Below are 25,005 nucleotides of genomic sequence, written 5' to 3' on the forward strand. Positions count from 1 at the left end.
AGTGAAATGGTGCACTATCAGTTTCTATATACAGATGTCTATAGCTTAGAGCTAAAAGAAACCACTAGATCACCTATAGAGACTTCCTTTAAATCACTGGCCATTACACATGGCTTCCAGTTCTGGAGATGACAGGTTATAGGTTTTTCCTGAGGTAGGACAACTACTAAGACTTTCCCAAGCATCTACTAACAGCCAAGACTACCACTGCTTACTAACATTAGAACTTGACACTTCCTTAAAAAAAAAAGTATATATATATTTAAAAAAGTCACCAGTCATATTTAGAAACAGGGACTCTTGTGCACTTTGAATAAAAATGGAAGAGCAAAAAGGGAGTTTGCCTTCCGGAGAAAACCAGGCAGCACCTACAGTGTATGCGCTAGTTTAGAGTCAATCCCACGCAGGAAAATGTCAAAAAATAGATATTACAGCTCGCGTCTAAAAAGAAAGTGCATTTTTCCCCCTCAGAATCTATTTTTAATATTGCATCTGATTTCAGAACGCAGGAAAGAGGCAATGGAAAGCCTCTCTTTCAAAGGGCATCTAGGAAAGCAGGTTTGTTCCAGAGAGGCACATTAAATGAAAAATTCTCTTGGTGGGACACCCACAAGGCTACTCTTCTTGAAACCACAGGCAGCAGACACCTACCTGATGGGTAGCTATCCAGACTCAAACTCATAATTTTTTTTTTTCCCTTTTAAATCTTTCCAGTAAATATATATAATGTTCCTATTTCTGGTTTCATAGATATAGTTACTACAGTGTTATTTATAAGACCAAGGTCTATTACCATCATCTGTGAGTGAAACAGACAAAAGTTATAAAAGTTTAGGCTTCCCTCTTATATTTAACACATCTCAGCTGGAACTGAGAACAGGGCAACATTCTGCCTTGGCAAGTGAATCAGGGCAGAACCGGTATTAACTGTGCTGCTAAACTTCCAAGTGAAAACTCTAATTACTTGGTTGATTGACTAATTTCTTACATTTATAGTTGAACCTTCTTCATACCAGTTCTTACCATAAAACAGAAATAAAGTTTTATTGGCTATTTTGACAGGCCATAGTATCACTTCGCAGGTGCTGCAGAACCATTAGAAAGCCATGGTTTGAAGCACTTCCCTGTGATGCAATTATTGAAAGCCAAGGGAACTGAACAAGATGCTAAACATACAGGGCAGGGGGGGAACCCAGCTGATCTCAAAAGGAGAGGGAAACAGGGCTTCTGACAGAGGAAGAGTAGCAAGACAAGGGCCCCAGAGCAGCCGCCTTCCCCCGTAGAGCACATTCTGAAAAGCATGGGAACTCATCCACCCAGACAGCCAAGCGCTCTTCAGGATGGGCTCACATTTAACGATTCTCTGCCAAAAGCAGCATTTTCCATGGTATTTTCAGGAGCAGTGTCTACCAACCACACTTAAGTCAACTATGAAATCCATGCCACCATTCTGCAGATACATTCTGAGTATTTTTTCCCCAAAATGATTCAGGAGCACCCTGTGTGCTTTCATTAGCTTTTCTGTTATCGTTCAGCAAGCATTTTATAAATCACTCTCCTAGTTAGTTTTATCACATACATTCCATCTTTTCCAGACAGCTGTCCCAGGAAACCAGGCACATTGAACTCTATCAGGAGAAAGCAAGATATCACTACAGGACAGCATTATATCCAGAGACAAAAGCGTTGTTCGGTGATCAAACCAGTGAATGGCTGGTTACCACACGGAGCACAAATAGGGCTGGCAGAGCCACCAGGATGAACAACAACATATTAATGTTATATGATCTACCCTTTTAGTAAGCTATACGGACACTTCTGTCACTGGCATTATTTTAATGTTTTACTATTGGATATTTGCACAGGTTGACTTTCAAGTTTAAAAAGAGAGCGCCAAAGAAAGGGAGCCCTCTGTTTATAAGAGGCAAAAAAAAAAAACAAATCCCCAATCCTCCCGCCACCTCATGTGACTCTTACTACCTTTGTTCCTGGCTGTAAACAATCTCATTCCAAACTCACCTTGTTAGCCAGCATTTGCTGTTGAGCCTCAATTTGTTGCTGCTGGCGTGATGCCATTTCCTGAAGTTCAGCCAGCGTCATATCCATCCTTGGAGCACTGACCTGTCAAAGAAAATCCAAAGCATGCTAAGCTTAGAATTTTTAATTTGGCTGGTGTGCAATTCAATAGAGCTACTGCAGAAGAGTACGCTAAAGGTCTTTAAAAAAAATGATAACAACTGAGTATCCAATAAAATAATTAGAAAGAAATGGCATATTTCCATGGTAAAAGAATAAATAGTTGTAAGCTCATACACATGCATAGCCCAATCCAGCAACACACATAAGCTGACATCTCTTGAAATATTAATATTTCTAGCAAAATCCCAGCAGCATTTTACAGAGGTGTTTCAGAGCCCTTTATAATTAAGCTCAGCATGAATCAGCTTTGACTGACTGAGAATGCTCAGCACACAGCAGGATGGATCTGTGGTCGTAGGTGTATCATTGCAATTCAAAGCACTTCAACGTAAGTTGAAGAAAATGGAAAGTTTAAAAAAACAACCACAACACCCTCAAAGGTAGCACTATTATTACATTATTATTACATTAGTTATCTGTTCACATATCTCCTGAATCTAGATTCAATCTTATATCCATAATTGTATCTTCTGGAGCAAGAATAAATGACAGACAATGAATTCAATGCTGAAACACTGACTGGTTTCAACTTGAAATCTGGAACTAAGGTATCTCCGACACAAAACTGAACACGAAAATAACCAATGAACTGAAGGAAAACAAGCGAAAATTTTCAATGGAAGTAGAAAAGGGAAAGCATGCTGAGTATTTATGGGTGATCTCAGAGCAGCAAACACAGATATAGCAGCCAATGGACCTCAGAGACATCTCAAGAACTGAAATCAAGGGTGATAGTTGGCTTTTAGATAGTTTAGAGGCTTTTAAAGCAGTCATTAGAAATCTCTCCAAAATAGTATCTTAGTTTCCAGGATTTGCACCAGTATCTCAGAGGAAGGGAAGCCTCCATTTTCACTATACTGGCCACTGCATCAAGCACTTACTCCATTCTCTATTCTTCGATCACCAGGCACTTTCACACCATTTCTTTTTAAGGCTGGATCTTGAGACCTTTGTCCAGTCCCTAGATAGAAATACAGGATAATCAAAGATGGTAAGGTATTTTAGGATTTTTCTTATCCCTTTAGACATAGCATTCAATACAAAAGGAGTAACAGTACAATTATTTTGGTTTAGCATCTGAACATCTGTCTTTCCCATGCTCTTACCACTAAGATAAACTCAACTGATGACACAAGATATGTTATGAAGAGGCTGCTGTTCAACGTCAACATTTATTTTAGGATGTAAGACTGTTTAAAAGCAGACAAACAAAAAAGCTTAACCAACAGTAGGCTATTTCAATATTTCTCCCACGGTCAACAGGCCCCTAGTAAGTCTGCATTATTACAGATGAATAGTTACAAAAACGTATTCTCCTCTCCAAATGACACAAAAATATCTGATTAATTCACAGAGAGGCATTTGGACCACAATGTCTTAAAACCAGCATCTGGATGTTCTGGTGTGCCTTTGTCAACTGCCTCACAGAGAATATGAATAACAATAGTTAGTCACCTATCATGAAAGATGCACCATTTAATCTACAGCTGATTATTTGGACACAACGAAGTTTAAAAGCACAACATTTTTTCACTGTGACAGTAAAGATGCTACTTAACTAGAATCCTACTTTAATGTTTCCATCAAATTATGTACAAATGGTGTTCAGATGCCAAATACCAAGCTCACTCATTTCCCTGTAGGACATACATGTACTACAGAATGAAGCCATCTCTGTTAACTTCTTGGCCCACAAGAGCATATTCCTGCAAGACTAACTGCAGAGCTCCTAACTATTCATTTGCTCTTCCTCAAACATATTGCTTAGCAATGCTGTGGCCAATAAAATGCCAATAATCCTTACACTACAAGCACCCTGGACTTGAAAAATTACATCCTGACAACTAAACTGCACTGTAAGAACCTTAGTAGATAGAGATGGCACAGCTTTAACTTTTCATGTACTCATTCTATCATCATTAAACATTTCAAACATCAAGATACATTTAGCCATTTTAAGTGGCATTGTACCCAGCATATGTTAACACAAATGCAGTGTTTCCAATACTGAGGAAGATTACCAAAGATGAAAACAGGAAAAGGGGAGGAAGAAGAATCCAGTAGACTGATTTAAAGGTAAAAGTCTTAAGGATTCTACTGAAGAGATTAATAATGGGATGAACAGAAAAACCTTGAAAAGTAAAAAGTCATTTTCTTTATAGGTTTCCCATTTAGATTTATAGTGCATAGATACTACGTTCTGAGAGAATTTGACTAGGCAGTTCATTTAATTCTATTCCTGAAACTAATATAAATGCGTAGGTTGTGGGAGAAACATCGAAGAACTCTATCTTTTGCCAAGTTTAAACTTTGCTAAGTTTATCACCATGGTAAAGTATTATTCAGGTGAAACATCCTAAGCCTCAATAATAAATTACATTACTGGACAACAGTTTGGTTACTAGGTTTAAAAGAAGAGACTATCACAGATCTCTAGATATTTAGCTGTGGCTAATATATTTAACACAGGATGCACCTGGATGCTGTGGTGATGACCAGCTCTAGAAAACCTGCAAAAGTTTCAATTGGGATTTAATGTCCCCAGATCTGGCAAGGGAGAATGAATTCTCTACTAAATGAACAAGTTTTCTGTTATTAGCATTCTCTATTCATAAGAAAATAACAGTCAGACCAAAAAGGGCTGCAACATCACACTGACTACCAACATTAATAAATAACATAGGCAAGCAGATTCCTTAATCTTGAGGAATGAAATGAAACTTAGACAAATAAACCAGCTGAGATCAATACCTACCTGCTTCCCGGCAGGGAGAGCGTTCATGCCGAAGAAAGAAACGAACCTCACTTCTCTGCATCCCAAAGCGCTGCAAAACATCCAGCATCCGTTCATTATCGGCGATGGGACGTTCTGAAAAGGTAAAAAGCCAGTTGACTCTTACATCCCTATGTAGCTTGGGCACATACCAAAACAAAACAAAAATACCTGTCCATCATCTTTCACTTGAACACCTGTTATTACTCAGGTGCAACGCGTGCACCTAACCCTTCCCCTCAAAGGCATTTCTACCTTTCCCTTAGGAAGGTGCTGTACCACTCCTTGCTTCTGAAATTAAACCAACACCTCTGAAAAGCAGATACAGCCCTTTAAAAGTCCACCCCCAAAGGGAGAAGCTGACGCACTGTCGCAGCCCAAGAGGAAGCAAACAGGCAATTTAGAGCTTTCACCTCTACTGCGTTAGTTTTGTATTTGCAAATCATCTTACCCCCTCACCACCGCAGGAAGCGTGCTGGCGTACCTTTTGCTCCACTGCTGTGGTACCTCGGACAAACTTATTTCTCAGTCATTCCCACCCCTTCCTCAAGGGCTCCTCTGCCCTGATTTCTACAGGGACTCATTTACTTCCTATTCCAACAAGAATTAAGAGATGCAAAGATAAACTCTCAAAGAGGAATTCTTCTCATAACGCTTCCTAAGGATTGCAATCAAATGCCGGACTGCAGCCCTTGCATTCAAGCTCAGGCAGAAGCACTCAAGACCCTGAAGAGGCTCCTAGGCAGTACCCAACGGGCCTGATCCTCAGCCATCACAGGTCCTGTCACTTGAAGTGTTCTCCTACAGCACCTGTCAGCCATAGATTGGGCTCATTCTCTCAGACAGCAAATTTCATGAAGTTCAGATTACATGCGTTTTGAAAGCCCCACTTCTGATAAACCTGGAAAAGCTGAACAGTTTTGGATTCACAGCTCAAAGGAAAAAAAGATCAGACAGTGAAAAGTGATTCCAGTAAGAACTTGCCATTTTCTTTCAGAGAGTTAAGATGAAGTTTCTTTAAAAGTTACATGCACAAGTTCCACTGAATTTCCTTTCCTGCTCTTGTTCCCAAGTTTGGGATGCAGTCACATCTCTAATTCTGAAGCCTTACTCGTTACATTTTGGTATTACAAAAATCCAGTGGGAGTCTAGAGTCTACGTCTACTGCCTTCATTTACCAGTATTCCTCCTTTTCTGTATTACTGTTCTTCCAAAATTTACAAACTTCATAGCTGGGCATTCACAGACAGGATATAATTAGAATTACCTATTGGTCTCTAAATCTTTATATAAAAGCAATTTCTTTCGTTATTCTAGACATTTTACCATACATTTTTATGCCTATTTAAAAAGTAATGGCAACTACGTCGTCCATATATCATAGTAGTCAACTTTACATAGTCAGGATACTGTCATAGTATCTTATGACAACATCTGAGACTCATGATCAGGTTGGATCCATTTGCGCTGGGTGCCAGACAAACAGAAGATACTGTTCCTGGCCTGAGAAATAAGACAAGCAGACAAAGACTGAAATTGAATACCACCACTTTTGCACCAGTTTCGTTTTTCCTGACATTGCTTTTGTTGGATGTTTCCTTTCATTAGTCAAGCAAGGGAAGAAAATAGAAAGAAATCATGGAGTAGTTCATTCATATTCAATAGAGAATCTTTCAAAGTCACTATCTTGATATGGAATAATCATTTTGGGGGAAAAATTGTTGGTGTTAAGAATACATGTTTTCAGTTTCATAAGAAGAGGAGCCACTAACATATGTTTTCAGCTTGTGAAAAGCTCTTTTCAACATAAAAATGTTTCTTTAAATGAAAATGCTGCAGCTGTGCTCAAGCAATCTAGGAAGGAAAATTTCTGGAGTCACTGTCAAAAGAGATTAGCTTTACAGAATAAGCAAGTAGGTCACTGTTACAGAAAAAGCAGTCTCTTGGCAGTTACTTGTCTAGACAGCTAAAAAAGCTCTTCATCTGCTAAACCTTAATTCAAGAAAAAAAAAAAGGCAAAACCAAAAAAACAACAGTACACTGTCAGATTTCCACCGTAAAGGATATACAGCAGGCTTATGAGACGGATATCTAGCAGCTCGGCAATACGTCAACTGAAACTCTATAATCAAGGGAGATGCCCTTTACACAAGGATTCTGTCAATACCACTCAGTGACTTCAAAGGAAGGTCAAAGAGATTTTCAAATACCAAACAAAACTACATTTGGAAAGCTCAAGAAGAAAGGACAAACAACCAGACTTCTTTTTTTTTTACTCCCTATCTGTCTCAAAAAAAAAAAAAATCTTTATACACGCACACACCTTTTGACTTGCTTTCCACGGTTGCCAAGGTAGTTGCCTAACAGAATTCTGGCAGTAACAGGAAGATCAAGAAAGTTTGCCCTGATACTCATCAAATTCCAAGCAAAACTGGGAGGACAGGGAGAATAGTAAACTTGCCCCCTTCCGGGAGCAGCGTGCCTCAAGCGCACTTGCAGCAATCTTTCAAAGTATGCTTAATAAGGTCTGACAATAGAAGCTAAAACTCCTGAGCAAGCATCAGAAAAAGACAGAGAGAAGCGATCTAAGAAGGATCTCAGTAATTGAAGTCTGAGAAGTCATTTTCCAACATAAATCTTTTGTTTCTATCCCAGAAGGTCAGCTGTCGTGCGCCACGTTTGTTTTAAAATAAAGTTTAATTTGTTCAGTGTAAAATGCAAAGAAAATAGAAGCCATGGCGTATCTTGGCAAAACAAGATCGTGAACTTTGCTGACATCTAAAATGAGATTAGGTAAAAGTTAGAAGTATTTCTCCCCTCCCCCCAAAAAAAATCCAAGATATACATGAAAATGAATTTTGCAAATGGTTGCTACCAGATATTATACAGATGCTTAAGAAACGATATATTTCATCCAGTACTCAAGTCTCAGTGTTTTATGATTTGAGACTACTACCAAGTACAGTTTGAAACTGTAGACAGTTTTACATACACCAGTGTTCGTATATAGAAGTAAATAACTAGTAAATATGACAGAATCAGTGAAGGGAACAAGAATAATTTGATTTCTAAAACCAAAGGTTTCAGGTTTTCATTGAGGTCAAGTTTTCACAACAGTTTTCTGTTGTTTCACAACAGTTTTCACAACAGTCAACGGTTTTCACAAAGGTCAAGGTTTTCACTGTATAAATTATATGGTTTTTTGGTCTTACAGCAGTAACTGTGCAAGTAACATTTAGATATCTGTTCTCACGGTATCTCATGAAGTCTTTGCTCTTTAGCAGGGCTCCAACTTTGGTAACAACAGGAGAACCCTGTCCCTCACCATCACAACCTATGCTCTTTAACAGGCCCTGGGGGTAAGACTAACTATAAATTCAGTGATTTTACCTAAACCTTTTTTTACTTGTCTTTCACTGCAGACTTCGTTATTGTGATGATTTAGACAGAACTGGACAGAGATGTACAATAAAAACACTTTCCTAAAAGATCTCTTTCCGTGCTGATTGGTGATTTTATTTTACAAACGCCATCACTCCGAACATACCCCCCGCTTCCTTCTTCTTCCCCCAGCTTTATATGCTGAGCATGACATCATACGGTATGGAATATCCCTTTGGTCAGTTGGGGTCAGCTGTCCCGGCTGGGTCCCCTCCCAACTTCTTGTGCACCCCCAGCCTGCTCACTGGTGGGGTGGGGTGAGAAGCAGAAAAGGCCTTGACCCTGTGCAAGCACTGCTCAGCAGTAACGAAAATATCCCTGTATTGTCAACGCTGTTTTCAGCACAAATCCAAAACACAGCCCCATACTAGCTACTATGGAGAAAATTAACTCTATCCCAGCCAAAAACAGCACATATATATAAAGATGCTTTCTTTTCTAAGGAAAAGTAAAAAAATTTCTGTTGCATTTCTTAAACTTAGAAATATCAGAAACATTACTTCTCTGTCAGAAGGGGCTAAAAAAGAGACAACTCAGGTATCTCATGCTATTAAACAAACATCCAGTTCACCAAAGGCTTCTTTGAACAGGTGAGCCTGAGCCAACAGCAGAGGAAGACAGGAACGTAAGTCCTTATCATCCGACTCTAATTTTGTCTAAGTGTCTCAAAAAAGCTGGATCAAATATCATTATTTTTCATGACTTAAAATCCTGTCTGTGATTCGTCTTTTTTACACTTCTGGGTGCCTACCAGTATCTAATGAGTACCATGGAGACAGGAGATAGCTGGGAGTCCCTTCCCATTGAAGCCATAAAAAGTTAGCCATACTTTAGCTTTTGATTTGCTTGTTGACATGTTCTCCAGTTCCAATGGAGCTTCTTCCATGGGTTTAAAACACAGGACAGGGGACAGCGCAAGGTAGTTTCGATCTCTTCTCTCCCACCCACCACACACCTTCTTTAGAGCACTTCACATCAGATTCCTTCCCTCCAAGAAGTAGGAGTTATGTTACCAAACTCAATTAACATTATCAGGAGCAACAAAGGCATCATCAGAAAAAGGAAGTTTTCCTTTGCCACTGCAGTCGAAAATGGCTATGGGGTTGAGAAGAAGATTCCGTCTGTGTCACAGAACCACTGATACTTATTACTTCAAAAACCCCACACAGGCCACAGGGATCCCACTGTGGGGAGAAAGAAGAGAAAACAACTCCCCCACAACCTTCAGGGGCTCGTTTGAGTCAGAGAAGAGTTGCACACACACACAGTAACATCTGCATGCTTGATTCCCCTTCTTTTGCTTTTAATCCATTTTTGCACGTGTGCATCTTCCTGTAGATGCATTATCATACAGCAGGTCTGCCGGAGAGATTAACAAAACGGTAAGGCAGAAACCCTCTGGGACAGGACCACGCCTGTCAGGTCTCTGTGCACTACCTTATTAGAAGCAGCGAATGCCCAGTAACTCAGTGAGTCTAACCTACCTGAGCCACACCACACTTCAGCCAGGTGGCACTCGCTCTCACCAGGCTCCTTGCACAGCTCCACCACATCTCTGCAGGTTGTTTCGGGGGTGACTGGCACCTCAGTGAAGTGCTGCTCATTGTTACTGAGGTACACTGTCAGAAACATCTGGAAAAGACAAAGGCAACAGCACACAGTTACTTTACAGCACAACGCCAGACTGCACATACCCTCTCATTAAATGCATTATTTTCAACATAATAGTATCATTCGTTCAATAGTATCATTCATTCAATTACTGTGCATACCGAATTTCAAAACAAAACCAAATTTCTTTTTAAGATACAAGTAATTGAGACACTACGGAAGTAATTCTCTGCTCAAGTAAATTACATTGCTGGAGGATTGTTTGGTTTAAAATCTGGACCTACTGCTCCTTCCTTCTCTCTCAAGGTGATGTGTCAGAACTCCTCCCACCTTACTATACGTATATACTATACCTAATTGACACAGCAGGAGAAACAGTCGTCTAGAGTTCAGAAATATTTTTTATAGTGAAAAACAATGGCAATTACATCTGTAAAAAAAAGACCGGAGCTTATTACATAGGCAATGAAGTGGAAACATAATTTGCATTCCCATAACACATTTCATCAGAAGGTTTCTTAGAAACACAAGTCGACTTGCTACGCCCTTCGTCTCAGCCTGAATACAAGGTCCCCCCACAAAACACCATTCACAGGAAAGCAAGGGTATTTTACTTGGCTTCCTCTTCACAGCTGTAGAAGGATCCTTGATCTTTGGTTATTATACTGTATAAACACACCACACAGCTAGATGTTATTCTTGCTCATGTCTTTCCTGCCAAAACGAGAAAATGAGCATTTTAAAAATTAGTTGCCTTGTTTGATATTTGATAGAAAATATTGATGATTGCTGCCTCTGAACACCACCTCGCTGTATGCTATTAATATTAAACTGCTACCAAAGTTTAGCTGCTAGCTAAAAATTAATGTCAATTCTCTTCTGAGACCTATTCTCAACTTCAGTATCAACTGGCTGCTAGCCTCATGACTTCCAGCAACACAAAAATCAGTCAAATGTCTCTAGAAAGCAATTACTCCACTAAGGATTTCAAGCAACAGAAACCTTATCAATAAGCTACACAATTCAGTCTTTTTCATATGGCTAGAAAAGCTGTTTTTGCAGGAAAAGACACAAATCCTTGCCTGTCCTCATTTTCAGAGAGTAAAAGGGGTATACATCCTTACAAACAACAGTTCAAAGGTAAAAAAAAGAAAAAGAAAGAAAAAAAAACAAGAAAAAAAAAGAGTGCAAATCAAACAAGGTAAGAGAGAGGTATAAATATCCTTCTGAATTAAAACACCAAACAAACAAACCAACCAACCATCCATTACCACAAGCATTATTTCTGTGATTTTGTGTGAATACTCTGGAACAAGTATTCATTTTGCAGTAGCATCCAAAAATTTAGCCCCATCTTCTTCACAATTTTAGGAACCCCCTCTTGGGGATTCTCCCGGAATATAACCTGCATACGCACATCCCTGATGTCTCCAAAGCCTTTCCAGGGCTCTTTCGAGTGCCAAGATCCCCTCCACCCCTATGACAGGAGCTGCCTTTATTCTTTTAAAAACTTCTACAAAAACACTCCACACTCAGCATGTCTTGTTATACAGAGTATAAGTATTTGTCCCACTTGTGGCAGTATAAACACTTGCAAATAGTATTTCTGGTCCTGGCACTGCACCAAATTTAGCACCAAGAGCATGCAGAGTTTCTGATCTCTGGTTTTGCCCAGCCCCTCAAGACAACAGTTTCCGAGTTCCTAAACACCTTCTACAAATATTCACTGGGCAGAAAAAGCCTGCTGAAAGAAAGCTCAAAACTGCCTGTAATCCTTAGGAAAATGTTTAGATCCCTCAACCATTTCCTTATCACATTATGGGGGGGAGGGGAGAAACCCACACACCAAACCCTTGGAGCTTTTAAGGAGAAGAATTAGGAGAGAGAATGTGGAAAATGTAAAGGCGACAACAAAATTCCCATTACTGACCGAGTGAAGCCGGAGAATCCCGTGGAGGGCTGGCAGGCAGATGGAGTGGGACACCCAGCGCTTGAGGATTTTAGCTTGAATCAGGGCTGCTGCACACTCCACGGTTCTGCTCTTTGGAGGGGAGCATCCCGCCTGCCAGCCGGGGTCACAGCTGCTCACCCACAGGCGGCAGAGAATTTGTTTTAACGCTGCTCCCTCTCCGGTATGCTTTGAGTGGGCCACAGCTGCGTGGCAGGCAGTCAGGTAGGATCAGCTTACCACATACACTTATTATATAGTGAAGACGGGTGCAACCGTTGCGCTGTTTACAGTATAGTGCACTGAAGTACTGACCTAAATTAAGAGACAAAGCTTTCCAAGCAGGAACTCTGATACTCAGCTTTAATCTTTTGTCATTGAACATTGCTATCTTTTAGATACAGTGTTTCTAGAGGAGGCTGACAGCAAGGGATGCCACATGGAACCACGTAAGAATACCACTTAATCACAAAAATCAGGGCAGAAAAGTATAAAATAAAAAAGAGGCTCTAGAGCAGGGTTATACCGGTATGTAAAACACGTCACCACTTCACATTTAACGCTGTGTAACTTTGTATTCAGAACAACACTAAATCGCACAGACCGTGTATGTGCAGGAACATTTGTTAGTTTTAAAAGATGAGCTTATAGATGGAATTAAAAGAAAATTATTAAAAACATGGTATTATACAGAAAGCAGACCTAACCTGACCCTACCAGTGCTGTTCACTCTTCAGTGTGCCTGTTTATATCCAGTTGTTAATCCTTAGGATTTACCAATACAGACAACTACGCAGGAAGGATCACGAGTCACCATTTCTATCCACAATGCTCACGATAATTACTAATACATTAAGCCAAGAGCACTCAAACCTGGTGTGTGAGGGCCATTTCTGAGACTTAGTAGTGTCTGCATTACCTCTATCCCACATATTCTAGGAACTGGGGGATAAAAAAGCAACCAAACTCTGCAAATTCCCTAAAAACATACCTCAAAGTCTTAAGAGTCTAAAACAACTAAAAGACTACAAAATTGACGTGACCTTCACAGTTACCTCATCGCACTTCCCTTTAGCTCCAGGGACAAGGCTGAGATAATTCAGAAGTCCTCTAAGTAGTTGAGTCCCTCCTCTCCCAGCCAAACGGCTGTAACATTTATCACCTGCAGGGGAGAGGCAAGGAGCTAGCCCTGCCTGCTCCACTGCCTGCATATCTGCAAGCTCTCCTGGAGTAGCCTGCTCCCCGCCTGGCTGCATCAGAGCCTGGGGCAAGCACAGAGCAGAGAGTATCCATCACAGAGATATCTCCCTCCCCAGAGAGGGCTAGAAAATGTAAAGAAGCTGGTGTGAACCAAAAGCCCGCTATGGCTTCTTGGCGCTGCTCATAACCCTTGGTGGCTGCTGTGGCTTTGCACCACCTCACATTGGGATCGCAAGAAATCGTCCTTCCCCTGGGAATGGTTCAAGTGCAACATTTATTAACCACCCCACCAGCTAGTTTATATTGCCGTTTGATTACTGTGCAGCAGCGAAAAACAAAGGAAACAAGAATACTCTCATTCTGAACTCTTGTTCAGAAGTTTGAATCCTGTAGATTGCACCAAGCTAGAGTGTAAAGCAGTCTTTTGCTCCTCCCTGAAACCAAGGATGTTAAGACAGTTATATATAGGCATCCAGGAATTAAGATAGAAGGAAAAAAAGAAAAAACAACATGAAAAAAAATTCAGTTTCAAGCTAGGCATAAATGAAAGACTTGATAAAAAAAGGGGAAGACAAATCTCAGTCAGACCTTGCACTTCTTCTAAAAACAGCATCCAGGCAAATACTGAAATATCTGACAACTCCATATAGCCTTGGATCAGAGTTTTTTTCTCTCAAACTTTTAAAGATCGAGTTTTAGGAATGCCAAGTGTACAGGCTGAGCACTTTTAAACAGGAGTCAGGTCCCTAATGAAGTTCTAAACTAACGATTTCCCTCTCACTCCTCACCTCACCCCCAAGATGTACTCGCTGTTTATAGGTGAAAAGCTTTAAAATGCAAAAGCATTCCAGTGCTGTGGCATACTTGCAAGAAACCAGGGATGTGTTGTGTACCTACTGAAGCAGTTCTTTTTAAAATCACATCACAGATTTCAGCTGACTCTGCTACAGCTTAGAAAATAAAAGTTTGCAGTTATGAAGCCACCAAATGAGGCAGTTCGATCGGGTGCACCAAGGGCATCAAAGGGATAACCAAGGACACATGAGCTACAGCAAGAGATAGTTTTTGCAAGGAATGACTGCTACGTTTGACTTAGAAACTACCGAACAGCGAAGTAGAGTACCGAACGTAAGGGAGGACTTTATGTCTCAAAAAAGCCTGCCACCTAAGACACAAATCTAAGAAAATCCAAATTGGTATGAATTACACCTTCAAGTCCTCTCAGCATGAAATATATCATTTTGTTCCAACCCATATTATTTATGCATCACCTCCAACTACAGCCACTAAGTCTGGACTGTAACACACCCAGAACAGCAAGAGAACATAGCAAGAAAAGCAGCCAAACAGGAGGACAGAAGAGGGCATCAATTAAAGCAAGTCACACACCACTTTATAATCCTCCAACTCTCTTCTGCACGCAGTCCTAAATAGCCTCACATTTGCCAGCAAATCTGACCCATTTGTTGTTAAGCTCATCATCATCAGGATCATTTGGTACAATTGCACTGATACTAAATACAACATAACAGGTCTCAACATCTGCAAATAAGTTTTCAACTGAAAGCAAAATATTTAAGAATGGCTAGCTCTACAAAAGTGCTAGGCTGTGACCACACTACATTTTGGCTCCTGCTTTGTCATATTAAAAGAACAAAAACCAGCTTCCAAACCTGTTTGGAACACGAACCTGAGGAAACACGTGCCTTACAATTTACATCCCACGAGATACCGTTTCATATCAGAGACCTCATACCAATCTTCTCCTGAGATCAGAAGAAGACCTCAATTATTGATTCAAAGAGGGGGAGAAATAGAAATGCAATTTAATTCTCAGCTTTGATAGTGTTCCTGTAAGGGTCAAACTTCTCTTACTCCTTACTTATTATAAAACTGATATCACACATCTTAGGTATTAAAAGGCTGTTAAATTGGACATTTTCTAATTAATATACTAATAATATTCAATTATTCAGGATGCAAGTATTCAGGGGAAAACTCCATTATCATGCATGATGCAAATTAAAATACAAGGACTTCATTAATTCCTGAAACTACCTGAGTTTAAAGGATGAACATACTTTTCTTCCCCAACAGTTTCTAGTGAAGTATCTAATTCAGATCATAAAATTTCAACAATGGACAACAATCTTCCAGGGCAAAACTCAGTCCCTCATAAAATATTATAACCAAGTAGAGAATTTATTAAAAAAAAAAACCCCTAACTTAACCCTGATTCCCACTATTTGCTGAATTCCTAACTTTACGCAGTCTTCCTGCACAGCATGTAACATACAATACAAACTGTGGTATCTATTCACATAGTATTTTTCATCTTCAAAGCATCTACTGACCAGGAAGTTGTGACACAAGCAAGCAGTTTCCTACTTTACAGGCAGGGAAACTGAGGCATACAACATGGCAATGACAGAAACAAGAACATTATCTGGTAGCCAAACGAGCATACTGCCTCTGGAAATCATGATTAATTTCATTACCTTGCATTAAAGCTAATAATATAATTCTGTACCACATTCCATATTCTCTGCATTTTAGACCGAAATCTAATACCCCTGAACCATGTAATACTAGAGTAGGGGTTTTTATATTTCCATTATATTTTATATAGCCATAACACAGCTAAGTAATGGTCTTAGCTTGTGTAACAAATTTTCTTAGCTCTCATTTTTAAGGAGGCATTTAAAAGTCACTCTTAAGATTGACAATGCAATGCTTTGCAATAATATTCTCTCTATTGTTATCTGAGTTATACCTATCACATTACACTGCAAATGTTTCAACACAGGCAATATATCTTCCTACAACATGGAGAGCATGTACACCTGATGTGCTGTATAAACATCTCCAAAAAGGCGCTCATAGCACGCCCTTCAATGACTTTTCTACGCAGTGTGGTTACACAGCAGCAATATACATCAATACAGAAAATATATTTCACAAGTATGTGAAATAGCTTTTGTTAAACACTGCATGGGATGGAAAACAAGTACAACAATATGATTTACAACCTGAACTAAAATATATTTTTAGAAGCTAATTTTAGTTAGCTGAAAAACTCGCAACATAAAATTTTTACAATGAATAGGTTAACTATCAAATTTCAAGTACAGATGACAGAAATGAGAAATAACTGCTTCCATGCACAGACCTGATACCCACAGTTTTAACCACAAATGAGTCTTTCCTGATAAATATAAAATCCCTCCAAACAAAGAGTTTTAAATGGAAGTCTTGCATCTTACCTAGTGGGAACACTGATGCTGCACCTTCCCAGATAGCCGCAAAGAAATCAGCTGCTAAAATAGATATTTTTGCTGACTTGATGCAACTTTCTAAACAACAGAAGACGGCCTGCACAACAGTACACTTTCCCGTTCTGATAAGCAGCATTCTGAGCTGGTGCAGAATTACAGCTCTCCATTTAATGCAAAGTATATCTCAATAATAAAGTAATTCAGCAACTTTTTCGCATCAAGTTCCTCAGAACCCTAAAACAGTCCCTTCAGTAGGCAACATGCTCACTTATTATACCTGAAGATTAAGGTAAGCAAAAGATTAAGGTAAGCAAAGATTATAATAGACTTACTAGAAGATAGGCACATGGGATGATTGCTATCCCCGATCCTTCTCATTCAGCTGTTCAATAAAGCTAGGTTCAACAGAAATGCAGAGTTAAGTTTAATATTTGCCTATAGCCACACTGAAATGCATGGAATTAGGTTCTTGCCATCTCACCCGCTGCACATACTACTCCGTTTATATTGTACTGGCTTTTGGCCATAAATATGAGAAAGGAAGTTATGATGCAAGGTAGGTGGAGTACAGTAGGAAGCACCGTGGGATTGTTCAGATTATTCCCAGTCTATATAAAGCACAGCCCTTTTCCCTTTCAATTGTATCACAGGAGAAAACAAGACTCAGCCTTTACTCTCAAAGGCATGGTAGTTTCTGCTTGTATAGATTATTTTAAAGATAAGTTTATTATGTATTTGTATTTTGTCTTTGGTAAAAATGTCAATTTTTTCCAGGACTTAAAATATAATGTACATCTGTGTGCACTTTTGGGGGGATGGGGAAAAAGAGCTGGAAACAGCAAAGAGGAAGCTTTCCCCCCTCCCTCCTTTTTTTCCTCCCTCTTATCCTTAATGAGAGAGACCAGAATAAAAGCCATCTGCTTTTGGTATACGCTAGTTAAACTGGGCAAACGCTATAGCACAAACACCACATTACATCTCACTATCAGGCATGCATCTGAATCATCATTAGGGGAAGCTTAAGAGCTGCAAGGAAAACAGTTTGAGTTCTGGCCAAGCATTTGAAATTAATGGATATAGGTTCGCAACCCTCCTACTTCATGGACTGCAACCTCAAAGACAGAACTCAGTGCTTCAGTTCAGACTTACAAATGAGGAAGATGCAATTACAATCTTCCTGCCAAACCTTATAGTAAATCATCATCATCACAGTTTAGCCATTTTGGTTTTGTGAAATCTGTCAGGCATAGCTCAGGACCGATAAATACAGGATTCCTAACCCAAATCCCCCCTTTTTCAGTAGGGTATTACGCACAAGGTCATTAAGAAGAGATCTTTCCAAAGACTTTTACTTTGAACCCAAGTTACGTTTTCCGACTTGACATTTTTCTTCAGTCATTCTCATACACAAGGAGAGAGCAAAAGTCCTCCCGTAAGCCAGACATCAGAAAGGTCTATGCAAATGAAGCTCACTATTTTGGATGAACGCTAAGCACTGGAGCAACACACTCCACACTCCTTGGTTGAGCTACCACCTAACACTGAAGGCAAGAACGTCTCAAATCAAGTGTGGCTTTTAAAGCCACTTACACTTTTGCACTGTGGGTATCTATTGCAACATCAGCATTAAGAAGAAGAAGATGTTCTAAAACATAGGGGCCAGTTTGTTTGTTTTTTAAGATATATAAACTAAATTGGTTTCAGTAACATATGTAGGAAACCACAGCCTTTTACTGAGCACCCACATTTGCCAACACATCACGTACAGCTCATTCTGCTTAGACCTGAATCCACACTTGGATTTGCACCAATTCAGTTAAACAACTGCAGGAATTCAGGGTAAACAAACCCTGAATACATTCTTCATATTGTACCACATGGCAGTATGTTCACAGATCTCTTCCCATTGCCATCTGTGAAGTTCCTCTCCTCCACACAGTCTCCCCCCGCGAAGTACTCTTCCCCTTTCTCCCCAAATCCTTCCCCGTGGCTCCTTAGAGCCACCACTTTTGCACTGTTGGACACTTCACCAAAACCCGCTGCCAGTTGACTGGCAGAAAAGCAAGCCTACACACGGTGTTTGGACTTGTATTGTTGGTGTCCTACTTGTAGCTTGCTCCTCCTCCTCCTGGAGTCAGCAAAGGAGAATTGGGTCTTTGGAGGCTTGCCCCTTCAGGCAGACTCTGCCTCATCTTCTGCATTCAGCACTGAGTTATAAATACTTGGTACACAAGAAGAAAGCAACTAATATTATTTTCAGGCAGATAAAAAAATGATACCACGTAATTCTTACAATAGGTACTATGCTCTGGAAAAGGGTAACAGTCTAACTCATACAACATAACCACAGGGGTTTACAGTTGTTCCTCCTCCCATTCTTCAGTATCGCAACACACGTTGCACCTAACAAGTGCCTAAAGCCAAGGCAACATCCAAGCATAATGAGCAGGGTTATGAACTCAAGCTTAAGCCTGAATCATCTCAATTTTCTGTACTTGCGTCAAACCCAGAGGCAGTCTTTGTACTAAAAAAAAAAACCCAACTAAAAAAAGGAAAATAAAAAAGAAACTAAGCTGCTCTTGCTGCTCTAGAGCTTTGCATCCCCCCCTGCCAATTAGGAATAAGTGTTACTGTTCTCTTAGCCTCCTAGATGGCTAGAGGCCAATAAAAAGCCACACTAAGTGCTGCCTGTTGGGACACTTGAGAATTATACCTCTGAAAATAGTCCTTTAAGATCTATGTATATTCTTACAATGAAAAGAACACCTAGTATTTTTCCTGGTAATCAAAAAAGATTTTGTACAAGGCAGGACCCTTCATGGAGAAAAGCAAAGTTACACCCATATCAGGGATGAAAGCATATTTAACACAACCTACACTTCAACAGAACAGGCTATCACAGTAAACTGGCACCTATACCACCCACAGCACATCGCCTGCTGGCTAAGATACCAACCCTTTACTGGGTTTAAAAATACTTGTTTTCTGCTTTTCCAGCTAACATGTAAGAGTATCACCAATAAAAGGACAATCAACACCACACCAGGAAGCACTCGACCTCAGCACACCAAAACATGCAAGTCAAATCCACATTTATGATGCAACAAGTGCCTGACCCACACATCAAGCAAATTTATTACCTTCTATTTAACGGCAACAGGGCGCTGTGCTCCTCAGAGCACCCATGGGGGAGGCAGAGTATTGAGCTAGAAAGGAGGATTTTTTTTTTGTGAGTCAATGTCTATCTCAAACAGTTTAAAAAAAAAAAAAAGAACAAGAGCAGAAGCTTTGTGATTTAATAGCAACACAAAAAGAAATCATGTAGCAAGTCAGAAAAAAAGAAGCGTAGAACACTGGTTTACTCCAATCCCAGCAACTTCATAGAGCTCAGTGCCAAATACTTTTGAAAATACTACTCCTTACATCATGTTAGTCACTCTTCCAGGAAAATAGCTGCCAGAAATCTGTGTCCTACCTCGATGAAACAGATCTATGACAAATCAAAATACTCATGACATGCACAGGTAGGTCAGAGGACACACCATTTCTGGCACCTGAAACAATGACACATGTTTAACCACATGGGTAATTCCAGTGTGGGGAAAGTCACAGGATAGACTGTTTGGGCTGTTCTGTGATATAAGCTGACCAGTCTGGTATCCTAAAGTACATTACTACAATGGGAAATTCAGGGGCATTTTAGTGCACTGCAGGTTGATGTCTCCTTTATGCTGCAACCCCAGAACATGCTGTTCAGCCATCTACCTTCGGGACAAGCAAAAAAGAAACAAACCCAAAACAGAATTTCAGACCACATAGCACAACAGTCTGCATGCTTTACTGCTTTCAAGGTCAGCTCCAGCTTCCTATACACTTGCCTCCAGGAAGCAGAGGCTTCCTGCTATATGAGCTTCTCAGTCTTCACCAGGATAAATATATGTTTGTGTTAGTTCAACTTAATCCTCACAGTGAGCGAGAATACCCAAAGTTGATGGAGAAATTCCCCTCTTACCAACTCTCAAGATAAATGGAGGTTAAGGAAAGCATAAGGTATCATCTGAGTGCTACAGCTTAGCCAACCTAAATGGTGAGCTAACAGAGGTAACCCATGCTCTTCTCAAATCCCCCCCATTATGTCTGATTATGCAGCAACATGGCAAATCACTTCCACCATATAAACCTTTTTGTTGCTTTTTGCCTTTAGTGTAGATAGCATTTCCTCCCAACCGTCACCCAACTCCTTACTAAATTCAAGGGTAAGCTACAAAAGACACGTGGCTTTGGGTGGGGATAGAAACCAAAGGAACAACATCATCCATTTGAGCAGCATCCTACTATTAAATTAATTAGGTGTAATGGCACACCATACCTTTGCAGAAGGGTAGCCCTTTCCGATTCATCACCAGTTCTGGGTGGGAACACTCTCCTGTTGCAATGGAAGTGTACCTTGAAGAATGATCTTCGCTTGTCAAACCCTGATGACTGCCAGCGCACCAAGAGTGAGCAGCCCGTGCATGGCAATGCAGGCAACCAACATAGCCACAGCAATGCCAAAGACAACAAGCACGAAATGCCTATGCTTGGTGATCATATCTACCCAACATCAACAGCTAAAGTTATTATTCACAGCCATAAAGAAGGGTTTTTATCCTACTGCTTCTGGGCTGCAAATACACAGGAAGTCATTAGTAACTGTGCAGATACTGAAGAGTATCACGCTACAGCAGCACGCGTTCAACTGGCACAGAAGGCACATTGAGCTTTTGCACCAAAATAGATGGACTTTTTTGTTATTTTGCAAGTTAAAAGGGATCAGTGGGGCTATTCCAACACTGGAAACGATGGATGGTCATGATGATCTTAGTCAACCACATTACAATGGGATACGTACAACTTGCCCACTACAGCAGAACTGGGAAGGAGAAATCTTGCCCTGTCAGTCAGCTTGTTAGCCCACCAGGCACCCCACTTGATCTAACCTTTGCTCCTGTAACGTGGAGCTCTACATGCTTTAACTGTCATCAGGAAACATTCAGCTACTATAACAGAAGCTGCAGAAGGGTGGCAGATTGTAGAGTTGATCACTGTCTGACAGGTTTTATTTAAGTGCCGCTCATTCCCCAGAGCTCTTTCTAGGCAATACCAGGCTCTACGCTGACACACCAGCTGAGAAGCGAAGGAAGGGAGAGCAGTTCATCAGAGCAAGGCAGCAGGCTTGCTGGGTGGCTCTGCATGTCGTCACCAGCAAAGTCATGACCGTGATCTTTGCAGATGGCCTCGTGTGAAATGGTGGTCACTGAGGTGATGTCACAGCTATTTTAAATGAATTAAACAGAGTAGAGTTTAATCAAATCAACATTTATATTATGCTGGGCTCCTCAACAGACTTCTTTTGCCCCAAGAACTCCAGAAATTGTCCCTCTCAGCCTGTTGCTATTTGGCCACTCATTCTGCTTCCCTGGAGGTAGAAAACTTCTTCTCTAACCCAACCCCACTAACTGCTATTTGCAAGAGAAGCACTCTAAATAACAATGTTTTTGTGCAACACTGAGAAACCACACTGCAGAAAGGCCTCGTGGGTAAGACCTACGTACAATAGCATAGGAATAACGATGCAGAGACAAGAAGCATGCAGTGCCATCTCCATAGCTTCCCCACACAAACCCTTACTTCGTAGTGAAACGTGTTCTCAAGAGGCTGGAAGGCACAGTAGCTATCACTGATAAAATGGCCATGGGGCAGCACAATAAGTAGGCAATGCTCTTCAGAAACACTAGTCATACGTGACCCATGGCAGAGTCACTTTGTCATTTTTGGTATTTCACAAGAGAGCTTCATGGCGTTCTTCAAGGAGGCCTGGAGTATTTTGCCTAGTCCCTATGCACCCTGCCTTTCACGACTCAGCAACATCTCCCTCCCTCTTTTGCAGCCAGAAATCAGTCACATTCCCTGCTATGTCAGCTTTTCCTGAACACTTCATTATGTTGAGACACATACAGAGTCTTACTACAGTTGAGATCAGAGAACCTCAAACAAATTCTGGGAATCCCATCCTTTACAGGGTCTTCCCAGCCCCAGGGTGCCCAAAGATGGCAGTAATGGGTTTCACTTTGCTGGAGAAGCTAGGGCAGGAGCCATCAATCACTGCTCTGCATGGCCCAGATACTGATCTGGGTGAGGTTCTGCATTCAGGGCAGCATATACTTATGTAGGATGGAGAGCAGGGTGAAAAAAGGTGTTTGCACACACTTTAAAAAAAAAAAAGAAAAAGAAAAAAAGAACACCAGTGAAGCCACCGCTCTCAAGCAGCAAGGAAATTACCACCAAGTTATAACTGTGCACAGGTATGACAAACAGCTGAATAAGCACCCCAGGTACAGGGAGTAGCCTTCCTGTACATTTCTGTGCGATTTGCTAGCCCAGCCAATTTGCACAAATTCAACTTTGTCCAGCAAAACTAAGGAATAGGGGGGTGAGATCCTTGTGTGTCTTGCTGAAGAAGCTTGTGTCTACTGAAACAAGAAGAGGACAGCCCCCTTGCAGAAGGCCAAGCCTCCACACCTTGAGAATGCAAGAGGGGTACTCTACACTAGTGCTTACGTGTAGTCTTCCAGCTCCTTATTCGCATATTGCAAGGCTGCGACATGTTCACAGACCGGCAAGCTGCTGCTCCACTGGAGTACCAGAGCACATGCGCCGTTTGGTGCAACATAGAGCTCAAATGGGATAACAATGGCAGCATTAAAAAAGAATCCATTGAAGATGATTAAGAAAATATGGATTTTCTTCTTTTAAATGACAGAAGAAAACTGAAGGTAAGAAAAATAGACGATTCCAGAGACTCTTCTTTCAATTTAAAGAAACAAAGGGATTTAACACTCTATTGCAATAGAGGAAAACTAGTAATCTAAGCTTAGATCTAAATTGCTCCTTAAGCACTTAAGCCTTACAAAATAAGAGTATCAAAAGACAAGGAAAATCTCCTAACTTATGTGACGAAAAACAAAACCCACATGCTGCTTCTTATATCCAAGATATACCTTAAGCAGTGAAAAGGGAATATTCACTTTACATACATGTAAAGGATTTACAAACAAGCACCTCTTTCGGGGACTGTTCTAAAGCGTGGAACAGAATGAACCACCATCAAGGTTCTCTCCCCATTCACGATTAATCCTACAGAAGTAGGGGTACAGGCAATGTAATTACTTTAAGCAAGATCATTTAATACTTATGTTGGATGTGACAGACTTGTATTCCAGCTGCACCACAGTGTACCAGTTGGTTTGACTCTACAGGAATCCTGGTCTCCCAAATCCCAAGCTAAACTCACTGCATGACCTTTAAGAAGTGGCTTAACCTCTCTACAGCTTCCGCTCCCTTTATTAAATGCTCTGATCCATAGCAGTTAGTATTTTACAAACCAGATGTTTGATATTGAACAACTCAAAATAATGTCAGAAGCTTTCAAGTCAGCAAGGTGAAAGTGTCCATGTTTTTACTTGAGTTTGGGTACTATACCTATAACCCAGGTACACTGCAGATAAAGGTTTTCCTGAATCAATTTAATCATCAAGAGAACCATGCAGAACAAGGGATAACTGCAGTACGTTTGATTTTAAAATGTATATGCTTTACTTTGCAAAAGGATGAAATAAAGATGTAAGAGTAGGATTTAAAAAAAAAAAAAAAAGGCAAGAAGCATTCCCCTAATCCTCCTCCTAATCCTCCTCTATAGATGCCAATAAAAGCTAGGGCACTGTACACAGCCATCTATTAAAGGATCATATCATATTAAGACCTGGAAGCATCACTGTAGCATAGAAGAAATTGGTACAGAAACAATGTTACCATCTCAGTAATAAAATTCTTGTTATTAACACCACAGCAACAAAAACCAAAGGGCTCATCCTTTATACACAACTGGGTTCAACATCCATGTAATGCCATCACTATGGTGAAACAACTGGTGAGGACACACGCATGACTAACTCTAAACACGAGCAGCAAGATCCAGAATATTAATGATTAACAAAAAGCAAATAGCAAAAGCAAGCAGACGACTGGTTTTTGCCTTTTAACATGTCCAGCATCATGACAGTGTCACGATTGCTGTTCTTTCCCCAATTCACTTACAGTTCCCTTTCCACGAACGTTTATCCCAAACTACAGCAATAGTTGTCTAACACTATTTTAAACAATGTGTCAGGTCTTTCATGTTCCACAGAAAAGCCTGAAACCTCTAAAACAGTTAAGCAACAGTGACTAAGATAATTAAGTATACTTCACATGATGTCCAGGATTTCTAGTGACCTTTGTACACAATATCATCCGACTGTTTGAGAACTGAAGATCAAAAAGACTGTGCCTGACTCACAAGTGACTAAGCTGAGAGAAACTAGGCCTAAAGATAATAAAACTGAGAGCAAAGAAAAGAGTTTTATCTGCTCATTACCTCGTGAATAGGAGCATCTTCCAGTTTCCAGAGCATTAAGTAAGTTTTTACACTTCACAGAAAGTCGAAAGCCCACAGATTAAAAGGATCTGGGGGTTCCTTT

General features: G+C 40.4%; 1 protein-coding gene across 2 annotated transcripts in view; it reads right to left on the bottom strand.

The window, feature by feature from the left end:
• Positions 1-25,005, bottom strand: part of TP53BP2 (tumor protein p53 binding protein 2) — a 49,872-nt gene that overhangs the window by 19,515 nt on the left and 5,352 nt on the right. Inside the window, exons 2-5 of one of the 2 annotated variants that reach the window (XM_075147193.1) lie at positions 9,898-10,045; positions 4,955-5,068; positions 3,081-3,160; positions 2,020-2,121 (exon numbers count right to left, since the gene is read on the bottom strand). In XM_075147193.1, coding sequence (XP_075003294.1) covers positions 2,020-2,121; positions 3,081-3,160; positions 4,955-5,068; positions 9,898-10,045 — 444 coding nt within the window. The remainder of the gene's footprint in view (positions 1-2,019; positions 2,122-3,080; positions 3,161-4,954; positions 5,069-9,897; positions 10,046-25,005) is intronic. The other variant, XM_075147194.1, reaches the window with a different exon arrangement.

The sequence above is a fragment of the Calonectris borealis genome, chromosome 3, assembly GCF_964195595.1.
Source record: "Calonectris borealis chromosome 3, bCalBor7.hap1.2, whole genome shotgun sequence".
NCBI classification, from domain to species: Eukaryota; Metazoa; Chordata; class Aves; order Procellariiformes; family Procellariidae; genus Calonectris; species Calonectris borealis.